The sequence below is a fragment of the Sander vitreus genome, chromosome 22 (genome assembly GCF_031162955.1).
Source record: "Sander vitreus isolate 19-12246 chromosome 22, sanVit1, whole genome shotgun sequence".
In the NCBI taxonomy this organism is placed as follows: domain Eukaryota; kingdom Metazoa; phylum Chordata; class Actinopteri; order Perciformes; family Percidae; genus Sander; species Sander vitreus.
Window position 1 is genome coordinate 8,869,212 of NC_135876.1, and position 26,041 is coordinate 8,895,252.

Genomic DNA, 26,041 nt, shown 5'->3' on the forward strand with positions numbered 1-26,041 from the left:
TGATATCTGATATTGATTTAATAAAAATGTATCATTATTACTTACAGCTTCCAGTAATTACAAGCAATATACATTTAATACCCGCAGGTATGATGAAATGATCTGTTGAGTTAAGTTATCATGGAGTCGTTCCTTCCTCTTCATAGGCAATAGCTATGCCTCTCCTGCCCTGTACCGCCTTCACCACAGGTGTCTCTCCCAGCTTCTGCTCTAAGCCCCTCCAGCTTCGCTCTGCCAGGAAAGATGCTGAGAAAGTACAAATGTGTAGAGTAATACACGACATTTAGAAGTGTGTTTGTGCAAGACTAGCAAATGAAGTGGGTTTTTTTTTGTTTTTGGTTTGCTTACATGCACAAGATGTAAGAGTTATTGTGTGTGTGCAAAGCTTTTTACAATAAACTTAAAGGATGTATGGAAACTAAACGCAAAAAGTGTCTTATATATGCAGAATGTTTGACAGTGTCATACCAGCTGAGTTGGTGTTGGCTACAGTGAGCGTCTGGTTCCTGAGGACCAGGGATGAGCCACAGGGGGACACGGCAGGCTCACTGCTCAACAGGCTGGAACTTCGCAGAGCTCCTGTGATCAAAGACACGTCAGTCTCATCGCCCTCCTCCTGCTGGTCAGCCAACGGCACATGACTCTGTCCACCTGGTGCAAGTTTGAGATAAAAAAAACAAATAAATAGAAGTACGAAAAGACTTCATTAGGCTACTGGTGGTAACAAATAGGCACAACATGTTACCAACATGGCTAAAGATATAGAACCATATTCACATTAGGGACTGTACGCAAATTATGGAGAGGGGGGTGGGGGATCGATTCTTATATTTCATTTTTTTTTGTCTTTTCTTTGATTTAGAAAAAATGCAACACTCTATCATTAACATGTCCAAATGTAGTAGAGTTGGTACAAATACTTTCAACATTAATAACTAAAAGAGAAAAAGCATTAAAAATGAGAGATGTAAATATAATATATATTAATGAAATTGTCAAATTAATATTTACTGTAGCCAACAATGCACATTTTAGAAGGGAAATAAGAAATGTCCAAATCTTTGGGAAACTTAAGCTAGCCATCTCTTTTTCTTTGAATAGAGCCTACATAAAAGGCTGAACTTTAATTATAATATATGCAAACTTTACATGATACATAACATTTAATCACTATAATGTGGATCTTTAGAATACTACAGAGATCATACTAGTACTACGGGTAAGTTTTCGTACCCTAAACCCTAAAAAAATAAAAAAAAGTTGAAGAGTTGATTTAGTAATTTCTGATGTGAATAAATCCCAATCTAACCTGGCAGGAGATGTCGAAAGTCTGTGACATATTCCTCTGACCACTCCCTCTTCTTGTTGCAGGCCACCTCCATCTCAAACGGTGTTACTACAGGTTTATAGAACTCACTTGAGTCCAGCAGTGAGTTCTCAGGACATGCAATTAACACAAAGATGTCAATTTCGAGAAAGTTTGCCAGTTTGGGCACGTTCAGCTTCCCCATGGCAAACATGTAGCTCTTCTTGCCAGCTCCTCGGATGGTCTCCTTCAACTGCTGGATGATGTGGAGGTAGTCGGCCATCCCCAGTGTGCCAACCAGGATGCCAACCACGTTGGCATCTTTGGCCCTTTCTATAGCGTAATAACGCTTCATCAGTGTACGGTTGATACTTACTGACTCAGTCCTCCCCGCCATTTTCACGGGGTCAAAAGAACAAAATGAGCAGCGATTCCAAGTCATCATGAAGTTTCTCAGAGTTGCTCCCTCTTGGCCTACATAAAACATACTGTAATCAGTGATGCTTAGACCACTCCTCAAGGAGAACTGCCTTCCAAACTGATAAATACGCTGGTTGCTGTCTGGCTCCGACAGACGGGTGTCATCATGCTTTCTTTTAATCCGGCCGTGACTGTAACACCGCTCCCCTTCGACAACAAGTTCTGAGACGACAAGGTTAGGATACTCTGGAGAAAGGAGTGTCAGAAGATCATCTGAAAAAAAATATATGCATGTTGTATTATAGTCAATGAGAGAAAATCCCAAACTTAGGCTTAGATGTTATTAGGCAAGACTTTCTGCCTTAACGGAGGATGTGGCTAATATGACTTGTTACAGACTGCAATTAATATTAACTAATATGGTCAATTTGTCCTACTATTCATCTTCATCTTAAAGCTGTGCTATTTTCATGAAGAATTACACACAAGGATTTGAAAGATGACTTGTTAAATAAACTCAACTCTATATAATGACATAACTATATATTCTCTCTTTCAGATAAAAGAGCATACAGTAGGGCTTTACAGATAAGTAGGTAAGTAAAGTTTATTGATATAGCACTTCTCTCAGACAGCGTCACAAAGTGCTTCACAGACCAAATAAATAAATACATTATAAGCTTACCTATAGCATGAACATAGTTGACGTCACAGAGGATGACGATGTGACTCTGTGTGTCCGGGTAGAGTTCTCTGAAGGCAGAAGTGCACTTCTCAAGATCCACCGGTCTCCGCTCAAAGACGTACATCAATGGCAGCCTTTTAGACGGGCTGAGGCAAGCGCTGCCATAGTGCACAATGCAGTCGGCTCCAACATGTTCTGCAGCTATCTCGTCCACGCAGCAACTGCTCATGAGAATCCAACAATTAGGAATGCAAATGATAGTCACAATACCTTAAAGCATTGAACTTACATACTGTAATGTAATGTAATAGTCTTGAATAAGTCAAAAATATGAGCTTAAACATCAAATTAAAACTCACTGTAGAGTAGAGCCGGTAGAAGCAAAAGCTGGTATTTTTTAAGTTCAATAAGCCACTGTACTAAGGCATATTATTAAGCCTGCTGATGATGAATAGATCAACAAAATAAAATAAATGAAACTGCCAAAAGCCTAATATCCTCACTTAGTATTAAATCAGTGTCAAAAGCTGTTCTAAATTCTACATATCACATGTGTTGGATCCAAAATTGAAAATGTACACAGCATAAAGTAATGTAAAGCATAAAGTGCCTGTGTCTTCTTTCAGATCCATTACTAGAGGTACCACTGGCCACTGCTTTTCCACCTCACTTTGCATGAAGAATCCAAGCAATAAAAATGACATACAGTGCTAAGCATAAGTGAATACACCCATGCTACAGTTGACTAAAAAGAGGAATACAAAAAAAATCATCTTTTGGAAATTGATCTTAATGCCTTAATTAAAAAAATGAGGAAAAATCCAACCTTTAAGGACACCAATGTTCTTTGTGAATGAATAATGTATCGTAAATAAATAAATGTTCTTCCTTAAAATACAGGGGACATAAGTAAGTACACCCCTATGTTAAATTTCCATAGCGACAGGCAGATTTTTATTTTTAATAAGTATTTTAGTTACTTCATGGATCCAGGATACTATGCATCCTGATAAAGTTCCCTTGGCCTTTGGAATTCAAATATCTCCACATCATCACATACCCTTCACCATACCTAGAGATTGGCATGGGGTACTTTCCATAAAATCATCTCTCAATGCAAATCAAACCAGCTATTAGGCTAACCGACATAAAACCATGCCAATCTCTAGGTACGCATCCAAAAGATGATTTTTTTTATTCCTCCTTTTAGTCAACTTTAGCATGGTTGTATTCACTTAAGCTTAGCACTGCCTTTCAAGTGCATATTATTAACTCAAGCAAGAGTTTTCTCAGTTAAACCTGGTGTTACCTGCCATAGGATGTATCTCCCAAAATGAACGTCTTGGCATTACTGTTTCTCTCGATCTCCACTGCTATTGCAACTGAATCCACCAGCAGCTCATCAGGAAACTGCAGTGCAACCTGTGAATATTAACCATTTTAGACAAATAAACTTCTCAACTTCCTGCATGTTTAACTTTAGTTGCTTAACTGAACAGCTTATCAAACAGTTTTTTTAACAAGAAGTGTGTGGTCCTTCCATGCTTTTATAATTAGCTTAAATATTTACATGACTAAAAGTAGAAATAGATGTCCTCACCTTTTCAAATTGATGCTCTCTGATGAAGTCGCAAGTCTCCTTAATCTGATACAACTCTTCAAGTTTTTCCAGAGGGGTATTTGTCTTCACTGTAACGTCTACCACACGCTGTATTACGGTTTCCGAGCTGCTACTAAATGCGTCAGCCATTATTGCATAGGAAACCCGAAACAGTGCCTGCAAACATGCAATATACAATACAATATATTAGTTTATCAGTTGGTGACAAGGCAGCCAAGTTATTGAAAATAGAACTAACATTTCTGAAATCCTTAACAGTTAATTCTGCCGGCGAAACAACCCAAACAGACCAATGTAAATACCATTACATTTAGGAATGGCTAAATGAAGCAACAATGTAGCCAACCACTTCACAACATTGTCAACTGGACGTTATGTTATTTTCTTATAGCTAACGACACATATCGTGTCAAACGTATAGCTAGTTAACCATCCTGTTTAGGCTTTTAAGTTACCAATTAACGCTAGCGTTACTAACTTAACGTTAAGTTACTCTGGTTCCGTCTGCTAGCTTAGCCGGTAGCCGGTCTTTGTTTACTTTAAAATGAGTCATTTCAAACTATCATTACTTACATTTACAACACATACATGTAAACTTACAATTCAATGTTATAAGTGTAGTTGTTGACGGATAAACGCTTCTTTGACAGCTACACACGTGTCCGCAGTAGAGAATACATTACGTTAAAGTTGTTCTATTATGAAATGCACTTCCGGTTCAAATATCTTTCAAAATAAAAGCCAGGTTACGTTGACAATTGCCTTATCAGCTGTTTATTTTCGTGCCATCGTTTACCTCAAGAGCTATGCTCAAGAGTCAAGACAACTCATATTTCTCTTCTATTTCACTCCTTACATCACTAAACTACCTATATCTACTATTACTATCACTACTTTAACTTACATTTCCATCTCACTGAGTTACAATACACATAAGTAACATTATGTTACTTTATATTTTGAAATAGAGGAGACAGCAAATCTGCATGTTTATGTAAGACTTATAATGTAGAGCAGAGTAATGGCCAGTTTCCAACAACAGTACCATCAAATATATCCCTACACAAAATTAGCAATAAAAAGAGACTTCATTTGTTGGGCACCAAGTTTACATTTATTGACAATTTATTTTATTCAAATAACATAAGTAAATCAATCATGTTACAAAAAATCTGAGACCACAAAGCAGAAAGATAGATACAAGTTGAATATCTGTGATAATATAGCAAAGTGGTTAAGAGTCCCAATGACCCCTCCTTCCTCTGATCTTCTCTCCACAGCTTGATATGTACACATACACAATAAATACATAACATTTTTTTAAAAGTTTAACTTCGGTTTTAAACAGCATTATCTGAATAAGAGGTCAGTATTAGAGTATAGAGTTTTTAAAAGAGGACAGTACATTATCTTCTAAATTAAAAAACTTTATAAAGTACATTTATCAACTACGTTCCGGCAGGCAAGAAATAACCACGGCAGCTAATAATCTATGAGTCCAAATTTCATTATTTCGTACCAAGGCTAAGTTTGATTCTGACCAGCAGCCCTTTGCTGCATGTTGCTTTTTTTCTTCCCTCTTTCCGGTCTACAGCTGTCCTAGCAATAAAAGGCAAAAAGCCCCCAAATAATCTTTTAAAAAATGTCATTACTTCAAAAACATCTGCCAGTGATTTGTTGGCAGAGCCTTTCTTCCATAACTCCTACTTCTGAGGAGAGAATAAGATCGCATCGAGGAATGCAAACTTTCAGACATGAAAGAGATTTGGTCTCTGGCTGTTGTTAGATCGAGAGCATGCAGTGAAAGTTCAAATGTCACCGGAGGTTATATGAAAATCATAACTACAGTATGGTCCTGCTTACATCCAAATACGATAGAAACCCAAGACCACAGTGAGACAGGTGAACACTGAACCTGAAAGATAAAAAAAAAAAGAAAAAAAAAAGAGCATAGGTCAATCATAAGTCTGCATGTTTCAGTAAGTCCTTTACTTCATTTTTATACTGCCAAATGTTTGATAATTACTTTTGAACAGGTGGAAATTCTGTTTCCTTGCAATTTAAGTTTAGACTGTCAAATTTAGCAGTGAAGTGTATTGAACCACTTTAAAACAGTTGCCATTAATTTGTGACAGCCCAAGTTCTTATGGCTATAATTGCTGATTCTACATACTGTAACAACAATGCACAATGTCCTACCTGCAAGGTATTTTATAGTGTCCAGTTTATGAGCCTCTAACATGGTTTTCAAACCAGCCACTTCCGTGTCTATTTTCATGTAGGTCTGAGTTAAATGACGATCTTGCTCTGCAGTCTGTAAAAAAAGGCAATTAGACACCGGCATCATAATGAATCACTGTATCGTCGTCTGACCTGATTGTGCACTAGATTACCATGAACTACAAATCAGATGTGATAGTATAGGAAACGTACTGCGGGCGTACAGCACATATACAAACCATTTCCTTAATCTCAGCTCGTGTTTCTAGAAGCATCTTCTCATGCTGTACTTTCTGAAAATGATAAATAATGTTTTATTTAGAAGAGAAATACAATAAGAGGGATTAAGGATCTGTTAACAATAAAGTCATTATCTGCAATTATCTAAGTGAAGATGACAAAAGACTAAATGAAAGCGCAGTCGACAGATCTCCAAACACGTATTTAATGTTCTCAAACACCTACCAGTGCTTTTGCGCGACTTTTCTCCAAATGCATGTCCATAACAGTGTCTGAGCGCACTTTATTCATGACATCCTGCAAGGATACACAAAGGAAAGTCACAACAAAACATACAATAAAAACATCTTGGATAAAAAGAAAGATGATGAAATGCTTCTAAATAAACTTCTACCATAAAACTTGGACATAAAGGGATTTGAGTTAATTACAATGACCGCTTACAGCCAGTTGGACCTTGAGCTGCAACAACTGGATCTCGAGTTTCTGGAGAAATGTTAAAATGTTGACAAAGTTGAGTCATTTGAAATCAAAAACAGAACAGACGTGAACATACGTCACAGTACACGTTCCTCCCAAACCTGGCAAACATAAAGCAAGAACATCATGCAGTCTTCTACTCCTATATAAGCTGGTGTGACAGATGTTTTTACCTATCTACATTTGTATTAGTTGTGCATTTTGTTTTTAATTCAGATAATTGATTGACCATCCAATTGTCTAACTTAAATATGTTCTATCTTCTTACTCTATAACTTGAAAGTGGATGATGCAAGTGCATGTAGTTTTGTCAAAAGTCAGTTTCTGCAGATGGGTGTGAATTCAGGGACCATGGCGATCAACACAACAACCGAGGGCACAGATGCAATGCAACAATTACTTTTGGGAAACAGCTTAAGTCGGCTGTTGAACACACTTACCTCACTTTCTGCCAGTAAAGTGGAGAACTCACTCTTCTCCAGGATTACCATGTCCTTCTTTACAGCCACTATTTGAGACATCACACGCTGCAACATGATCTCCTGCCAAAATCACACAAATAATGCAAACATTAACAAGAATACCTTAGTAATGCAAAGTAAATGACTCATCTGGTCACAAAAAGGAAGGTAGTAACCCCTTTAAAGACATGGAATAGGAGAAGAACCAGAAATCCTGCACACTGTCAGGATGGGTGCCACTTTGAAATCCTGACAGTGCAGGTACTGTATATCTGGTTTCTTTCTACAGTTTTTGATCCTACACACCAGTCACTAAGACTTTATAGTGAGTACAAAGAGAGTTTTTTAACTAATAAGACATAAAAGTACATCTAAAAAAAAAAAAAGAGCTCACAGCAACTGAGCAAACTCCAGGCGAACTCTCTGCTCCTCACCTCAGGTGCTGCGAGCAAATCACTCCGCCCAAGTAGCAGAAGTAGCAGTGCTTCGCCTTCTGAGAATATAGTTCCCAGTATGTACAGTGCTGCTCATGAGTATTGGAACCCATGCTGAAGTTGACTAAAAAGAGGAATACAAATAAATAAATCATCTTTTGGAAATTGATCTTAATGCCTTAATTGAAAAAATGAGGAAAAATCCAACCTTTGAGAACACCAATTTTCTTTGTGAATGAATAATGTATCGTAAGTAAATAAATGTTCTTCCTTAAAATACAGGGGGCATAAGTAAGTACACCCCTATGTTAAATTCCCATAGAGGCAGGCAGATTTTAATTGTTAAAGGCCAGTTATTTCATGGATCCAGGATACTATGCATCCTAATAAAGTTCCCTTGGCCTTTGGAATTCAGATAGCCCCCCCCACATCATCACATACCCTTCACCATACCTAGAGATTGGCATGGGGTACTTTCCATAAAATCATCTCTCAGTGCAAATCAAACCAGCTATTAGGCTAACCGACATAAAACCATGCCAATCTCTAGGTATGGTGAAGGGGATGTGATGATGTGGGGGGGCTATTTGAATTCCAAAGGCCAAGGGAACTTTATCAGGATCATAGTATCCTGGATCCATGAAATAACTGGCCTTTACTAATAAACATCTGCCTGCCTCTATGGGAATTTAACATAGGGATGTACTTACTTATGTCCCCTGTATTTTAAGGAAGAACATTTATTTATTTACAATACATTATTCATTTACAAAGAATATTGGTGTCCTTAAAGGTTGGATTTTTCTCATTTTTTCAATTAAGGCATTAAGATCAATTTCCAAAAGATGATTTTTTTATTCCTCTTTTTAGTCAACTGTAGCATGGGTTCAACTACTCATGATCAGCACTGTATATGGTTAAAAGATGGCTGTGTCTCATGTGACCTTGTTATTTGTACACGCTGTGACTATACAAATCATAACATGTAAATAGGAAAATGTTGGTGTTATTCTGTCACTTATTGGGAGCAGTAGGCTAGATGGAGCCGGTTACCTCCTGGATCTGGGCTAAGCTAGGCTAGCGGTGGGTGCGTCAGACAGAGTTACAACACACACGGAGATGAGAAGGGTATGTATGGACTTATCTAACTCTAGGGGATACGGGGAATAAGTTAAAGTCCATATAAGTCGGCGTGTTCCTTTAAACCTACAACAAAGAAACCTCCTCCTACAGTCTCACCTGCAGCACTTTGGTTACCATGTCATTATAGATGACATCCATGTTAGAGTTTGTCATCCTCATCAGAACTTTAACCATCACCTCAGCTTGCCGAGTTGGGAAGCCTGTTTAGGAAAATCAACAGCTTGTTATTAACAAAGCAGAGTGATTATATATATGGTGACTTTTTTTTTGAAGTAACAAAAAAACGAGCCAAACCTTTTTCCTCAAAGAGTCGTACCACCGCATGGGTATCAAAAAACAGCCTCCCGCCTTCAGACTTTGGTACGTCTGGGTTCAAATACTGGAAGGCGTTGATGGAAGTACTCAGCTCTGAAATTAATGATAAGAAGATGGGAGGGGTAATCCAAGACATTAAGCATTACCTGGACACTGGAATTGTAGAGATACTGTATTACTTGTCCCTACCTTTCTTTTTTGCTATAAACACTGCATGTCACTGCATATTTTATCACTACATGTGTTTCTGTATTTTTGTAACTTTCTAACTGTCTTGAAGCTTTTTATCAAACAATGTAAGTGGCCTTTTCGCTACATATTCTGTTAGCAATGACATGAATATTAAGGTGTTTTTAGGTGTGTCTTCATTACACAACATGTATGCACATATTAATGACTCCAAGTAAAAATGTAATGTAAAATGTATATTTCTAAATAATGGGTATAACATTTCTGCTTTCTTACTTCCTTTTTTTTTTTTTAAATCCTTATCACATATCATATTATAGCTCATAATATATCTGTAGTGTACATATCATATTGCATTCATATATGGATTATACATTTGCTTAAAATTGGCTTAAAAATGTTCTTTTATATTATGGAGCAATATATTTATAATCACTTATATGTGTATAGCCCATACTTCATATTTAGTGTTTTATATTAGAAGAATTATAAATGAAAACATTTATTAGAGATACAGTACAATGTTAAGGTCAGGCTTACAAAAACTGAAGCTCATAGTAATAGTTTCAAGCAAAGGTATTCATTTACTAATGTGTGAAATAATTGATAGGTGTGTAAGTGCACAGTTGTTTTATGTTGTATATTTTGTACTGTGTTATTTTCCGAGCTGCTATTGTTTCCATTATACATCCTATGTCACTTCTTTTACTCCTGCAACAAATGAAGTCTCTGAGCAATTCAAAGGGGACAAACACTATCTAGAGAACTGATCACATTACTAAGATCATATTCATTACAACAACAACCAGGATAAGTGGTGGGTAAGGACAGGTTAAACCAAAGATAGTTAATTGATAAAGCATTTTAATACAACACTCTGTGGTGGTGTGTGACACACATTAAAAAAAAAAAAATAATTAAAGGCCATGTGCCGTATATTATGTAAATACAGTGTGGATGTGGGTAAAGGCTTCATTAAAAACATTGCAGATGTATCCTCAGGGTCTGGATCTTTAGAAATATCTAACACTAAGAGTTGTAACTGTAGAAGTTTGCAGTTAGTGCATTCAACAATGGATTTTTTTTTTTTCATCCATAGCAGCCCTTAATTGAGGTTTACTTTAACAGAGTTTCAAAGCAAAGCAGACCGGAAGAGGACTTTTATTTTGACACTCCAAAAAAGAGCAATACACATCACAACCTGAGCCCATGTGGACACTAGCAGCGATTGAATCTGAGGGCAGGACGGTGACGTTGGCTGATGAGTTTAGATTATAAAGTGTCGCGTGGGGGATTCTGAAGGGCACGTAGCTGTCCATACAGCAAAAAGTACCTTTAATTTGCGTCACTTATGTACAGCGACACTACATTTAAGAACAAACTGCTCATACTCAGGTTTAAAGTACAGTTTCTGACGTTTAGCTAGGTGCCATAATTACGCTATTTAGACCGTAAAGGTCATAGACTGTATATATTAATATATACAGTCTACGGTAAAGGCATATAAGTTACCTCTTGCGGACATGTGTGTCACTGCAGAAAGATGCCTGATCTTCAGTCCAGCTCGTCTCCCTCTCCGTAGGAGCTTGTCAAAGTTCCTAAAAGGTGGAGTGATGATGTATCGGACACACGGTGATTTGTTGACAGCTGTCAAAACAAAACTGCTAACTCTGTCTTGATTAAAAGAAAGGTCATACCACTTTTCTGGGTGGTTAACACCAAAACGTTTAAGTTGCGAATGACACTGTTTAAGCACCATTGTTGTCAAAGCTTGTGTTCCGCCGCCCAGCAGCAGGGATGTACTTCCGTTTGTGAAAATCTGCATTGCAACTTTTCCCCAGTTATTGGTATGAAACTTCCACCCGTCCGGTCAAACACTTCAAAATAAAGTTCACGTGTGTCACAAATGCTACTCATACCTTCATTGTATGTATTGCGGATGCATCAGATCATAGACTGTATGCATCAGATTAGATATAACATTACATCACAAAAATGTAATTTACTGTAAATGGATTTTTGTTGCTTTTTTACTGTAGTTTTAAATCATAACTTTGGCGCACATAACATTACATAGGCCTACTATTTGCATAATATAATAAAAGAACAGTAACTTGAGTATTCAATGGTATGTGTAATTGCATTTATTGGTTCAGTTTGTATTTCCTCCTTCCTTTCAGAGTGGATTTCCTCAACATCGCAAAATCATAATTTATATAAATGCATTTTGTCGACTCAGCATAAGTTTTGGTTGTTAATAAGGCATAAGGTTTGACCCACAGTTCTACAGTATCTGACAAGACACCTTACAGACTTTTATCGATTATATAATTGTATTTACCTCTTTGAAAGTATGAAAGACAAAGCAGTACAATGGGTAGTTTAATGCCATTTGAATTCTGCACATTTCATGATGATTTGCATACAATGATTGGGTGCTTCACCAAAGTGTTAAGAATGAATGGAAAACACCACAACAGTCATATCAAAGTTGATATTTTTATAATGCATAACTACACATTGTCCGTTCTCTACAGCACAGATTATATACACAATAACCAAAAAAAAAGGAATAAAATGTGACATTTTGGAAAGTGTCTTTAAGGGGAATGTACTGTAACAAAGGGAAGTATGAGCTCTATTTTTTTTCGAGGTAAAAATGAACCTGTTCTAGATCGTAATAATTATTTTTACTTTACACCAGTTGACATTTTTAAGCAATTAAATGGCAACCATGTATTTTTATTACTTTGTTCAACAAAGGTAGTTTAAAGTGTATGGCATCTTTGGATTTACTGCAATAAATGGCAAACTGGTATGCATCCAGATTTATTTTTGGGTATTTTATGCACTAGTAGATAATTTAGTTATTATAAATGTGTATTATTTTTTTGAAAATTCCTTTTGGAACAAGTACACAAAGAGTCAGTGTTACTGAGCATTGTTGAAGTTGAGTGTATTAAGGTTTTGCTCATGTGAAAAAGATTATACAAACAGATAAAGTGGCTGCAACCAAAACAGCAAACAGCAATAAGAGCACATGGATGTGACTGCGCTGGCATGGAGGCTGGTATCCAGGCTGCTCCTCGTCCACTGAGAGCAGAGCCAGGGAGGCGCTATCGCTGCTGCTGAGCACCTCTGCATACTGGGGCCCATGGGGCTCCACCATCCAGCGCATCACGTTCACTTTCATCTCCATGTCATCGATCATGTGGTCCATTTGGCTGATCTCCTGCTCCATGGTGCTGCGCTCTTGGCTCTCCAGCCCAGCAGGGAGGGTTGGGTTCGGAGCTAGGTTCAGGTCTGGCAGACTGAGTGCTCGGGCTGCTACCTCGCTGCCTCCTCCTGCATTACCACAATCAAAATTGGAAAAGAATACTACCAGTCAAACATAATGTAACTGGTTCCAAGGGTGTAGCTTTGGTTTGAGAAGAGTGTGTGTGTGTGTGTGTGTGTGGGGTTCTGGGGGTCCTCTGCCAGAGAAATGTTTGATTTGAATCCTATATTTTGCATTTCTACATACATTTGTAGGGACTATGGTGATACAAAATCCAGGAAATAAGTTGATTATGACGAAATTATGCCAGAAAGAATAGTAGGCTACTAAAGAAAAAGCTGTCTTACTCTCTTTATTGCTTAAAATAGGGACCAATCACCAAGACTTAAATAAAATATCAAACTAATTTCAAAGTGGGGGGGACACGAATAGGATTTTGAAAAGTGTGTGTGTGTGTGTGATTAGCCAAACGGCTAGTGAATGTTCAAATTTGACCAGCCACTCAATAGATTACTATTGTTCTTTTGGCCGGTGAGTTAATCAGATCTACCAGCCACATGCATATTTTACCAGCATTTGGCTGATGGATGGTAACTGTGTACCCTGGTTATAATGTTCTAATCATTTGTATTATTTTCTGTTATTTATATCAATGAGGGTAGTCTAAATAACAGAGACACCTCTCTGTATAACGCAATACAGTTCAACAACACCATGAAGTACATCCTCAAAAAAAAATGACCATACAGCTGAATCAACACCTTTCTAAAACAGTTTCAACCTAAACATTCTAAGCTTCATAAAGGTAGGACTTATTGCGGGACTGTTATATTAGACTCAGTTTTAGCTACAGTAGGTGTGAACAAAGTGTATATGTCACCACATATACACATGTCAGATGATCGTTTACCCATTTATATGATATCAAATACATAAGAGGTTTGTACAAAATGTTTTATCTTGTTATAAATATATTCAACTATCCTGCAAGAAGGGGGGGGGTATCAGTACAGCATTTTCACATGATAGTCCATTTTGCCTCTATCATTTTAGAAATTCAAGAAAAAAAGACAGTACTATTCACACCTAAATCTCTGGAAAAGCAGTGGTGGAAGAAGTATTCAGATCCTTCACTTAAGTAAAAAGTACCAATACCACACTGTAAAAAAAAAAAATATATATAAAATACTCCGTTACAAGTAAAAGTCCTGCATTGAAAATGTTACTTAAGTAAAAGTATGTAAGTAGCATCAGGAAAATGTACTTAAAGTATTAAAAGTAAAAGTACTCAATGCAGAAAAAATCCTCACATTTTAGAAACTGCAAACGATCAAAACAGTTCTGTCAATCAACCAAGTGTTAAATCGTAAACATTTCAACTGTACTTGTAGGCCTATGTATTGTTGGGTAGTTTAATTTATAATAAAACATTGCATTTTTAAACTACGTGTGTTTTGTGTGAAAAAAATCTTAATTTGTGAAGTAACTAGTAGTAACTAAATATGTCAAATTAAGGTAGTGGAGGAGAAGTAGAAAGTGGCATGAAAAGAGAAGACTCAAGTACAAATTTAAAGGTATACTTGTACTTTACTTAATTGCAGTACTTGAGTAAATGTACTTAGTTACATCCCACCACTGCTACACTAGGGAGTGTTATTTTGTATAGGACATTAATATTTGTTGTATATCTTCCAAAGTTTTCATATTGGACACCCAGGTCCAATTTAGTTTTACATTATTCATCTGATGTGCTTCCCTTGACTAATCCACCTCCTGAAATACTATTTGCATACACGATCACAAGTGCAGGGCTGTAGTGTACCTTGTAGGCCAGTTTGCACCAGGGCATCGGTGTTGGCCAGAGAGAAGATGTCACTGATGTTGAAAACTTTGCACATGTCGACGTAGAGGAGCTCTAGGCTGGAGGAGAAGGACACCCACAGGAGCTCCATCTCCTTCCGCTGCCCCTCAGGCAGGCTCTTGTTCCGGAGATGTGAGGTCAGATGATTACAGATGGACACGGCCAACGTTAGGGCCTTTTCTCGCGTTTGCCGCAACTCATCCCGCAGCTGCAAGCTGTCCGTGCAACCACCGACATATGAGGCCAAGTGCCGGTAACATGCCACCACCTGTATGGGGGAAAATTAAATACTACAAATGTAATTGTGCTATATTTGATCTGCAGTTTGGGGGAAATTAAGGGAACCTGAAGCTGTGTGCTGCCAACCAACATGCCTCTGTAGCTGCTTGAAATGAATACTGTATGCATTTCAGGGTCCTTTTAGAAAACATTACAACATACAATAATTTAACTATTGAATATTTTCTCCTAAAATGTTGCCCAAAATTATGCAAAAGCCTTTTTTCCCCCCCAAGTGTTGTAGTATAACCTGGAGAACAGTTATGCGTGATGTAATTTTGGTGAAACTACATCATATACTAATCAAGCTATTCAATATTTTTTTTGTATCTCTCTTCGGTGTTGCACTTTGTAGACGGTGCCTCCTCTAAACACTGTCTGATCCACAGGCTTTGAAAGCAAGAATCTACATTTCTCCTGCAACTCAAAGGATGTGACAGCATGGTCCAATTTGTTTGGTATTACACGCCCCTGCTGTGTACATAACCCAATCGGGTACACAGCAGACCCCTTGCTATAAATAGATATCGTACACCTCTCAATTAAATTTTCAATTATATTTATAGTATCAAATCATAACGAGTTATCTCAATACACTTTACAGATAGAGTCGGTCTAGACCACACTATAATATCAGTCCTCTGGAGAACACATTAACATTGTTAGACAAGACAAATCAGAGCTTCATGAAAGAGAAAAACAGAGGTTTGGTGAGAAACAATTCTGATAAATATCCCATTCATCATCTAAAGCTGTAACAATAACTTTGAAATATTTAAAGTGGGACAGTTCCGCTTTTATGATGCTTTTTTTTGTGGTGTAGTGGTAGTTGAGGTGGGTGTATTACTAGGTAGATGGGTAGGTTACCGAGGAGGAAGTGGGTATACTCTCCTATATATTCCAATAGCTTTTTGACTGATAGGTGGGTATACTGTAAACCACCAGAAATACCCTGTATACCCTCCACTACACCACTGCCAACACGGTATTTTATTAACAGGCATTAGCTTAGCCCTGGAGGATTAGCAGGAGTGGTTTCAATGAAAAATATTACAATTAATCCCATTATCATTGATCCATTCCTAGATAAGCCAAAGCTACCTTGTGCAGTCAGAGTGTGGATAGATGAGAGGGAACACAACAATAACTACACGTTAAATTATTTGATTTGTGTCCTGTATGTATTAATTGGCATTTTACTTTCCCATGCAGTATGATTTATACTCAAATGATACTGTGTTCTTGTTATAAAAGAATAAGCTTAGTATTAAAAAATATATATCAACTGCGTAGCAAGAAATTATGTATGAAGCAAAATGTGATTGTAGACCAAATACTTTCTCACTGTGCAGCAAAAAAAAAAAAAAAAAAAACATGCCGTCAACAGCAAAACTATTACAGTGAATTATAGTTTAAACAACTACATGCACGTCAATGACAGACAAATTGCCAGGCATGGCCATTATCTGACAGATACTAGGTGCAGTGGACCAAGAAATTCTTTTCAGAGTGCTTTTTTAGCCACAAGGGGGGGGGGAAAAAGATGCTTTGATGTTCTGTGTATGTTTAGTCTGAAATATTAACACAAGTTAAAAAAAATAAAATTGACGCAAAACACATTTAACTTTATATATTTTTACACTATTGCAATATTGAACTGCAATTTTCCAAATAGTCACAAATATTGGCTTATACAATCAGATTCGTTTAAAAATGCTTTTTCAACCTCAGTCATTTTCGGACATGTATTAGATGGCAACCGGCACCTGCTTACGCAATTGTAAAAATTAGCAACAGACTGAAACTACATTAATTAAACCATACAGCAGAACTACACCCAACCATTCTTTATGTCCTAAACAGTCATAGCATTTAAAAAAAAACAGGTAAGACATGCATGGAGCAGCTTACCTTTATCAAAGAATCCACCTGAGCCTTTCCATCAACCAAAGCCTTGTCTTGGCCTACTGTGCAATCGTCGCCTACTTTGTTATTTACAAGTGGCATGAGGATGGCTTGTCCAGAGTCTCAGACTCTGCCACAGCAGGTAGGTTTGGCCCAGCTGTCCTTCACTTCTCCGGCTGCCCCTGCTCCTCTTCTTCCCCTGGAAGATGCTTCATTCAATGGCTGAGACAGACTCGGTCCCAAAGCTGCATGATGCACTGATTCCACTCCAATGACTAAATTACTGGTGCTAAAAATGCTTTGGAGGCTAAAAAAAAAAAAAAAAAAAAATGTCCCACAACGAGCCAGAAGTGGGAGTCAAAGTAATGAGGGGGGAAAAAAGTAATAAACTGATGTAACCGTTAAGCAAGGTGCTAATCCTGCGATTGACCCCTTTGCACTGATGCAGGCCAAGTCGAACAGCTAATCTTATTAAGCATCACTGAGAGCAGAGAGAAGAGCAGCTGGATGTCTCTACCACAATGGCCCTTTCACTAACAGACGAGGCTGCGCTCTGTTACCTCCAGCACGCCACACACACACCGATATGTTATTCACTCAACTGTACGTTACATAACTTCGTTAGCATGGTGGACATATAACATGTTTAAGATTAATGCGTTTTACAGAAAAGTACAAACTATTGAGCAAATAAGTGAGTGACTCAATGAATTACACATCGTCTTTATGCCATCAGGGTCTTTTGTAGTTAACTTTCCCTCAGGTTCAATGTATTCAAAGCATAAATTCCCTGGCGTGACATTTCTATAGCAGTGCATGTATGCATGTATAACACGGTCTCTATGAGAAAACATGACAATGAAACCATATACAGTATGTGTATGCATGTGGCCATAAAATGACCTCATACCATCGACGCTTGGAATTTAGGTCATCCAAAAATTAAAATATATTGGCTATGATTAAGATAAAATAGACTTTATGCCTAGAAGCTTTGAGCAATCTCATTTTATTAAAATAAAACGCATACAAAAATGCCATCTTAAGAAACCCACTCCACCTGAATAAAATAACGTGTCACGCTTGCAGTTTCCTTTCCAGGTATCCTAAAAACGGCCCATGTTAAGTTTTTAAAAACCCAAAAGGAATTTCTCTCCTTTTGCCCAGATGCTGAGCACGTCAGTGGTGTACAGCCCGAACCGTTTTCCTGAGCGTTCGGCCAGTTGAACCCTTCCGTGGAGAAGTCACAGCCTCCCTGATGTTGGCAAGCAGGCCTCGCTTGGTTTTGGGCTTCACAGGGGACTTCTGGGAGAGTTTGGCAAGTTCTGCCTTTAGTGAGTTAATCTCCCTGTCCTTTTCAACGTTCTGCCGTATGATGTCATCCATAGATTTTGTCTTGATGGGGAAAAAAAAAAAAAACTGAACATTCAAAGCACAAACAATTTTCATCCTGGTGAAGTCATGTTTGTCTGGATCCAGTCAAACAGCTCAAGTTCTAGTCTTAAAACCATTTTAAGAATGATTTGCTAAACTTTGTGTATTCCTACCTTGAAATCATCTCACCTGATCATCACAGCGTCTCTGTAAAACCTCCAGATCAGCCGATTTCTCCAGGAAGCCATCTCTGATCTTCTGAAGTGTTTCACTAATCTCCATCAGCCTTTTCTCTAGGGACAAAATCAACTAAAGCAAACATTAAAAGTTAAGCTGAGCAAGTGATCGCATAGCCCGACATCTTACTGCATTTAAAATGTTGTTGTCCTTGTTACCTGCTGTTTATCCTCGCATATCCTCTCTAAGCCACATTTTTCTTCGTAAAGCAGTTTGCGTCGATACTCGCCTGTGGGGAGAAAATGAGAAATTAATGGAAAATACACAAAATCATAAATAAATACAGAGAAGGAAATGAGCTGAAGCAATGTGTCAGAGTCAGAGAATGTACTTCTTTTGAACCACTGATTTAAAACAAAGTGGTCTATATTCATAGAAAGTATGCTAACCTTCCGCTTCTGTCGCGTTAGCCTGGCACGACTGGTCCACTGTTGGACGTGCGCACACTCTTCCTTTTACACTGGAGGTTAAGGTCTCCAACTCTGACACTTTACGTTTCAGGGCCTACACAGCCGGTGAGAGAAATGTTAAGTTTCAATGACAATCCAAAAATCAGACTGCTTGGTTTGGTGACAATACCAGATTACCATTAAGCCAATTCCACTATTTACAATTCAATAACTGAATAAAGCTATTGGGATTTGAACAGTGTACGACTGCATTACAGTTCTTGTTAACATAGACTATTAAAAACACATTTTTCAGACCCGTTAACAGACGATTACAGGACATACCTCCACTTTCTCCTGTTCAGCAATGAACTCGTCAAGTGGTACATAGTCATCTTCCAGATTGTTCATAGCACTCTGGTAGGCATGCTCTTTGAAAGCATCCTTGTACATCTCAAAAGTGTTCTCCAGCTTGACTTGGTAGCTCTCCTTCAGCTCTTCTACCTGTCGACTAAACATTCAAAGCAAACCTTATTCACCAAAATTGGACACGGACGGACACACAAGATTGAAATCACAAAAATGAAAGCTGTAGGCATACAATACCAGAGATCTGCATTACTGGCCTTCTCTTGCAAATAAAATAACCTACGTGCGGAGTTCTTCACTCTCCATGAGCTGCTGTAACATGGCATCTCCCATTTCCTTCCGAATCTCCATTTCCTGAACAAGGTGTCTTCTTCGCTCAGCCAGGAGTTTTGAACGCAGACTCTCAATCATATTTACGAGCTCCTAGGAGAGTTAAAGTACATTTACTGAAAAGAACTTTGATCCATATTACGCATCTTATGAGTGAAGGTTAATAGTTCCCCAACTGCCTTATTTGACAACTCCAAATAAATGTCTACTCTCTGAGGCTGCATTTCTAACTAAACGCCAACATGTTCACAATGACTTGCTGATATTTAGCAGGTAATATTGCGCACATCATCTTAGTTTAGGGTGTTAGCTTGCTATTGGTTTGCTAGTTAGCACTTCAAGTAAAGCTGACCGTCAGTCTTGCAGACATTTGGTCATAAACCAAAATACTGGACAAATTGAAATTTTGACCTGATGACGGAGCTATATGACGAGTTAAGGGATCAACAAAGTTATTACAAGCCTAATGAAGGGGATCTTGAATAAGTGTACCAAATGGCAATCTCCGTTAGTAGTCTAGATCAACGAGCGTACATTGCCAGGATAAGCCCGACAAGGTTTACAGTCCGGCTTTGCCCTTCCCCTGCTGCTGTGTCAAGATCCCTTCGCTACAGGAAACAAGAGCAACCTCCAAACTAGCAAGCTTACGTTACACGCTGAAAATTGTATGTTTTGACGAAGATTTGAAGTATGCAATAAGGCAGGCTTGCTTGGTTCTTTAGGTGAATAATTGTAAAGATTTACAAAGACTATGTTTACAGTATTTACTATCCAACGTTTCGGGACCGATTGGTGGAGATTGCTGTGAACAAAGTACACCTGGTGATACACTGGTAACCGCAAATTACGTAAACCGTATATACAGCCGATTTAATTAGCTCATGTTACTGTATTGTGTGAACAGTTAACTTCATTTAATATTGTGGCGTTTTCTTTTGCGGGGTGCAAGTGTTCCAGCCGAACAAGTTCCTTCCCGAGACTATTTAGCAGAGACGGCATCCCTGCAACCAAGCAAGATGACGTTTGGTTTAAAGAAACGCGAACAACCCAGAGCACCTTTTCCTCCTATCCCAGAATATATCTGTGGTGTAGCCAGACCTTACTCCACAGCGCTGTGGGGATAGGTCTGGCAATGCGCGACTACAGAGTTAGAGACATCTCACTCAAAACCACAAGCGTCAACCTCATGGTGGCACTACAGGAAAGGTCAAGGAATCACCAAAGTCTACATGATTCATCCCCTGGGCACCATGACCGTCCTTTACGGCAATCGATTAAATAGTTGAGACATTTCACTAATGAAAACGTCACGGTGCCACTTGAGGAGGGTGTCAGGGGATCACTAAAGTCAATAGGATTCATCCTCTGTGGACAATGAATGTCTGCTCAAAACCTTTGATAATCAAATAGTTGATGTTATGTCAGTCTGGAGCAAAGTGATAGAACGACCAACCTTGTCACCCCTAATACCATGCTGAAGGAACAGCTGACTAACATGTCATAAATAGCAGTTGGGGTATAACCTCCCAAGTAAATTACATGGTACCGATAAATCTATTAAACAATGTTTGAATGCGACATGGTGTATGAATTGTACATTCTGTGGCAGCAAAGACATGTCTGCCTCGTCTTCCTCATCATCCAGCTGCTCCTCCTCAGACAGGTAGCTCTCCAAGGCCTGGCTGTCAACCACCCCATTCCTCAAAGGCTTGCCATCGTGGCCGACCAAACAAGGAGCCAGAGCTTCCAGAGGCTTGTCTGGAATAACCTGCACCACCTACAGACAGCGCAGGCAAAGTTAGTGGTGTTGGAGATCCAGCTCATTGTACCGCTTCCTCTCACACCGTTATGTACTCAGTCTAACCTGTTTGGCAACAGCAGAGAATTTCATAACGTGGAGAGTCTCGTCGTAGGTGGAAGCGCACTGGTTAATGTTGACGATCATCGACGCACTTCCTTTGCCGCAGAAAACAGCTTGGAAGAGCTTGGTGAGCTTACTCTCTCTGAAAGGAATGTAGCTGCTCTTCATTCTGATAGCACAGAAGAATAAGACTTTAATGCAAAAACCAGTTTGAGGGTTTCAGCAAAGCAAAACATCTGAATCATCAACCAACTGCACCTGTCAGTCTGATTGTTGCGAAGGGCAGTGATGCACTTCCCCAAAGTGAGCAGAGAGTTGTTTATGTTCGCCGCCTCTTTCAGCCTCTCCCCGAATGTCTTGGTTTTGTTGCATCTTTCGGAGCCAGCCAGGTCACACAGAGAAAACCTGAGAAACAAATCAGTATATAGTAAATTATTTATATTATATTTAATATAATCACAGCTTATTTCATGGTGCTGGAGCTACAGAGCCACCAAATTAAGTACAAACAACTTTAAAATTGGTCCCATAACTCCTAAGCTAAAAGGCTCTGAATCTGTTCCTTTTTCCCCCCAGTCACGTCTTGTGTTTATTCACTCCTCTTGGGAGGCATTTTAAAAAAAATTGTAAATGTTTAAATTGTCTGCTTTCTTGTTCAGTTGTTAGTTCCTGTAAGCCCTTATTAGCCATTACAACAGGATACAAAACACAAACATTGTTTGAGTAGTAATGATGTCACTGCCCGATACTTACTCCGAGATCCTTTTAACTGTACTGCCATCAATCTTCAGTAACTTCATGGTAAATATGCTGTGGCTGTAAGGAAAGCTGGTTTGAGTTTTGAAACAGAAAATGACAGTAGAGATATGGTGAAATGAAAAGTTTGCCTTCTGCTAGACGACTGGTTCATCTTCGTGGCTGCAGCACTTCGGTTTCTGTTTCCGAACTGTAGTAGTTTGGAGGCGTCGCCCATGGTCTGGATGTTAATCCACCTCAGATCTGAAATCATTTGAAACACACATTGTTCTTTGATTCAATTTTAAACCTTGCACAACATAAGACATTTGCTGGTATTCTCAACCAACTTAACACAGGATAAAGGCACGCTCGCACCTTTAACATAAGCGTTTCCAGCACCATCGTCACACACTCGAAGAGCAGTGCGTTTTTTGGACTTGGAGCACAGGGAAGGTTGAAGCAGATCATATACAAGCTCATTGTAGATTTCAAAGAATGCCACCCATAATGCAAACTGGCTGCTGCCTGCTTCGTTTAGGTTGCTTGCCAACACTAAAAAGGAGAAGATGGAGAGGCCAACAAAGGCCAAAGAGTGAAACGAAGAATTGGTATCAAACAGTGTTGGTCATTCTTGTCTGAAATCTTTGCATGACACTGAGTTCCTACTGGGAAAACTTTAAGCTTTTTTTTTTTTTAAATGCAAGACAATATACTGCATGTTTCAGTGTGTAGAATTGGTGAAGGCTACCAGTTTGATCGTAGAACAAAGAGGATGAGAGAACGGTGGTGGAACAGGAAGGGGACTCTAAACCACCACTGGCTCGGAGAGGATCACACTCCTAGATGGGAGCAAATGAATATGCATGTTTATTTATTATTTAGGCATTATTTGCAGAGAGCATTATTCATTTAAAATTCTTAGCAAAGCCTGGAGAATGTCTCATCTCTCTCTCACTTCTTTGACTGAAGCAAAAATGGCAGCTTTAGCACTTCTCTCCTGCTTGACTTGGTCAGGATCCAGATGTTGCGCATCATTTCTGTGGTAGGGTTTCAGGTCCATCCCCTCATACACATGGCTTCCAATATACTGAAAGGTGGCGTCCAGCACTCGAGGGAGCATTCCCGGGTCTTTTGGACTTCCTAAAAACATTACACAACAAACTCAGACTGGCAGAAGAACTTACATAGGACTTCCGACAGTAACGCTTACGTTGTTTCCATCTTTACCTTGGATTGTGTAGGTTTTCCCAGCATTGGTTACACCATAGCTGAAGATTAGTGCATTCTTCCCTTCTAAGAAGTCACACATTTGACTTTTGACAGTGTCCTCAAATAGCTCCGACTGTGTCATCTCTGGTCCAAAAATCTAAAAGCCAAAAGAAAGATGGTGGGGTGGAAATGAATGCGAGTGCCTGTCTGTCTGAAATGGCACAATTGTCATCCAGAATAGTTTAGGAATAAATGTGTACGAGGACCTCTACCATGTGTTTAGGCAGATAGACAGAAACGGTACACTTTCAAAATGTTGCAGACCTGCGAGAAGGAGAATTTGTGAAGAGACATGCCGATGCCCTTCTCACTGCTCTTCATGGTGGCAGAACCCTTTGGTGCGTTCAGTGTCACCGTCTGGCTGTTTTCAATCACTACACAATCCTGAGGAAAAAATAAAGCAAAGTTAAAATCATCAACATCAAAATAGCTTTTGTGTGCGTCATGGGTCGTAAGGTGCATTTGGCCATATGCAGAGGACAACAGCTCAGTTTCTGCACGAGTATTATTTTCCTCAACAAAAAAAAATAAATAAAATCAGATCATAGGACAAATATGGCAGTTTTGAAAAACATGGATCTTTATAATTATTAGTAATTGAACATTATCTCTCTAGAGAACGCATCATTTGTCACTAGTCTACAGCAGGTCCCATCTTCACTTTTTATTCTGCATTATAATAATCATTTCTAAAAAGCAGAACATAAAATGTGTTACATAAAGTTAGCCTATAACAATTTAAATGCATTTAAATGAAGACAGAGATACTGGGGGGAGTATATTACACTTCAGTCAAGGCCAGGGGTCCAAAGATAAGATAAATAATGCTGGGTGAGGGTCCTACATTTTTTGTAAAATTAAATAGAATATTAAAATGATTTGCATACAGTTCTTTACCTCGGTGGAAAGCAGATACACAATATAACAAACTGCAAAACTTGGACAAATAAGGAGGCTAGAGCAGGGGTCTTCAACATTTAAGCCAAGGACCCCTTCACTTAATAGGCGGAGCAGGGACCCCCTACTACTAACATTGTATAAAATGAAGTTGCATATTAAACTGGGCCTACAATAACATGTAGGACAGCCTAAAGCCTTTATACATACCTTTCTGCATAGAATACTAAGCTATGCAAATATTAATTATTTGCATGATTTTATAAATCATCTTTTAATGTTACACATACATGATGTGCATCTGTGGATGGCTCTCTTAGTGACTACAGTACCTTACCTATAGGCTAGTAAGCCCATCATCAGTGGGGATTATTATTTGCTAATAATATGTTGGAATTATGTTGAGACATTTGGAAAGAAACTTGTAGACCCCTGTGGGTCCCGGACCGCCTGTTAAAGATCTCTGGGCTAAAGTAATATTTTAACTTCATTACAGGTAAACATGCTCTGTGTAACATTGTGGACTGGTTCAACTGGAACAATGCACAGCGCTGAAGGCCGGTACTGAAGCATCCTGGTCTTCCATAACACCTCAGCAGTGCCACAGGCTGACAGCATCCACGCCACGCTGCATTGAGGCAGTAATTCATGCAAAAGGGGCCCAAACCAAGTACTGAGTACATATGCATGATTATACTTTTCAGAGTGCCTACTTTTCTGTATTTAAAAATCCTTTTGTTTTCATAAGCTGTAAACCATAATCATCAAAATCATAACAAAAGGCATGAAATATCTCGCTTTGCATGTAATGAGTATATAAATATTAGTTTCACCTTTAAGTTGAAATTACTGAAATAAATGAACTTTTGCACGATGTTCTAATTTCCCGAGTTTCACCTGTATATTGTAGCCTATAGCCTACCTGATCCTCGTTGTCAGCGAGTTCCTCTTTAGAGAAGGGCCTGACTCGGAGGTAAACTCTCATAGTCTGCTGCTCAGCAGCGCCTGGCGCTTCAGACTACAAACACAGAAGACAATCACCACAACAGGAACTCGGTGCAGAGCTGAACTTCATTTCAGTCGTTTTAACAGTAAATGATATGGCCAAGAAATCTGAACAAGCATTAGGCTACTAAAAATAAAAAAAATAAAATAAAAACACGACTTAATTGAAAGAGCATCTAAACTTTTTTTTTTTTTACTGTTTGACGAAAACAAAAAAGGGAGAAAAAAAAACATTACCTGCTGGGATGAAGTTCTGACAGAAGTATTACAAGTGATGTCCATGTCAACATGCTGCATATTGACGCTATCTTCATAGCTGAAATTAACTGTATGCCTACTCATCTCGAGGAAAGACGGCTCCATCACGTCTATTAAGTCATGTATTAATTCGCTATATGTACTGAATCCCCTGACCCTTTGGAAGACAATTCACAGAAAATGTTGGCCTTAAAAAACGACTTATTTCACCTACAGTACATGTGGGTCTGCTGACGTTCTTCCACTGAGAACAAGGGGAGCGTGTAATCAGTTTATTGAAAGCAGGTGTGAAGTGGAGCAAATCACCAGGGCGACGGTGACCAACCAGCTTTGAGGACTCGCGCTTTACTGGTCTGAGTTCAACGGTGATACATCAGATCATTTTCTGAGGGTCAATCTCTAAGTATGTTAAAGTAATAAGGAATGAAATATGCTCGTGTATCTTCTAAGTAAGACATGGAATTTTCCTTAGCTTATT

General features: G+C 38.6%; 4 protein-coding genes across 5 annotated transcripts; all 4 read right to left on the reverse strand.

Moving 5' to 3' along the window:
* On the reverse strand, positions 1-4,746 carry dph2 (diphthamide biosynthesis 2). The gene is made up of 7 exons (XM_078280461.1): positions 4,633-4,746; positions 4,012-4,188; positions 3,721-3,833; positions 2,412-2,632; positions 1,310-1,999; positions 469-651; positions 1-246 (listed from the first exon to the last, which is right to left on the reverse strand). Exons 2-7 carry the CDS (start codon positions 4,159-4,161, stop codon positions 119-121), a joined length of 1,485 nt encoding a protein of 494 aa, XP_078136587.1. The 5' UTR covers positions 4,162-4,188; positions 4,633-4,746; the 3' UTR covers positions 1-118.
* Positions 4,747-5,602: 856 nt separating this feature from the next.
* On the reverse strand, positions 5,603-11,342 carry mcur1 (mitochondrial calcium uniporter regulator 1). 2 transcript variants are annotated; one of them, XM_078281014.1, is made up of 9 exons: positions 11,027-11,342; positions 9,305-9,418; positions 9,107-9,210; positions 7,413-7,514; positions 6,937-6,978; positions 6,718-6,789; positions 6,492-6,545; positions 6,232-6,346; positions 5,603-5,947 (listed from the first exon to the last, which is right to left on the reverse strand). In XM_078281014.1, the coding sequence occupies exons 1-9, from the start codon at positions 11,337-11,339 to the stop codon at positions 5,892-5,894; spliced, it is 972 nt and encodes a 323-aa protein (XP_078137140.1). In that variant the 5' UTR covers positions 11,340-11,342; the 3' UTR covers positions 5,603-5,891. The 2 variants fall into 2 exon arrangements, with proteins under 2 accessions (XP_078137140.1, XP_078137141.1); XM_078281015.1 differs by lacking the exon at positions 6,937-6,978.
* Positions 11,343-12,485: 1,143 nt separating this feature from the next.
* Positions 12,486-17,093, reverse strand: rgs9bp (regulator of G protein signaling 9 binding protein). Its single transcript, XM_078281257.1, has 3 exons — positions 16,843-17,093; positions 14,614-14,920; positions 12,486-12,859 (listed from the first exon to the last, which is right to left on the reverse strand). Exons 1-3 carry the CDS (start codon positions 16,936-16,938, stop codon positions 12,486-12,488), a joined length of 777 nt encoding a protein of 258 aa, XP_078137383.1. The 5' UTR covers positions 16,939-17,093.
* Positions 17,094-17,878: 785 nt separating this feature from the next.
* On the reverse strand, positions 17,879-25,668 carry LOC144537279 (kinesin-like protein KIF20A). The gene is made up of 18 exons (XM_078280892.1): positions 25,543-25,668; positions 25,223-25,318; positions 23,668-23,787; positions 23,362-23,500; positions 23,090-23,274; positions 22,883-22,973; positions 22,510-22,686; positions 22,284-22,395; positions 22,150-22,212; positions 21,655-21,801; positions 21,400-21,565; positions 21,133-21,312; positions 19,489-19,628; positions 19,182-19,347; positions 18,837-18,951; positions 18,606-18,676; positions 18,400-18,519; positions 17,879-18,231 (listed from the first exon to the last, which is right to left on the reverse strand). The coding sequence occupies exons 1-18, from the start codon at positions 25,666-25,668 to the stop codon at positions 18,016-18,018; spliced, it is 2,430 nt and encodes an 809-aa protein (XP_078137018.1). The 3' UTR covers positions 17,879-18,015.
* Between the last annotated feature and the right edge of the window lie 373 nt (positions 25,669-26,041).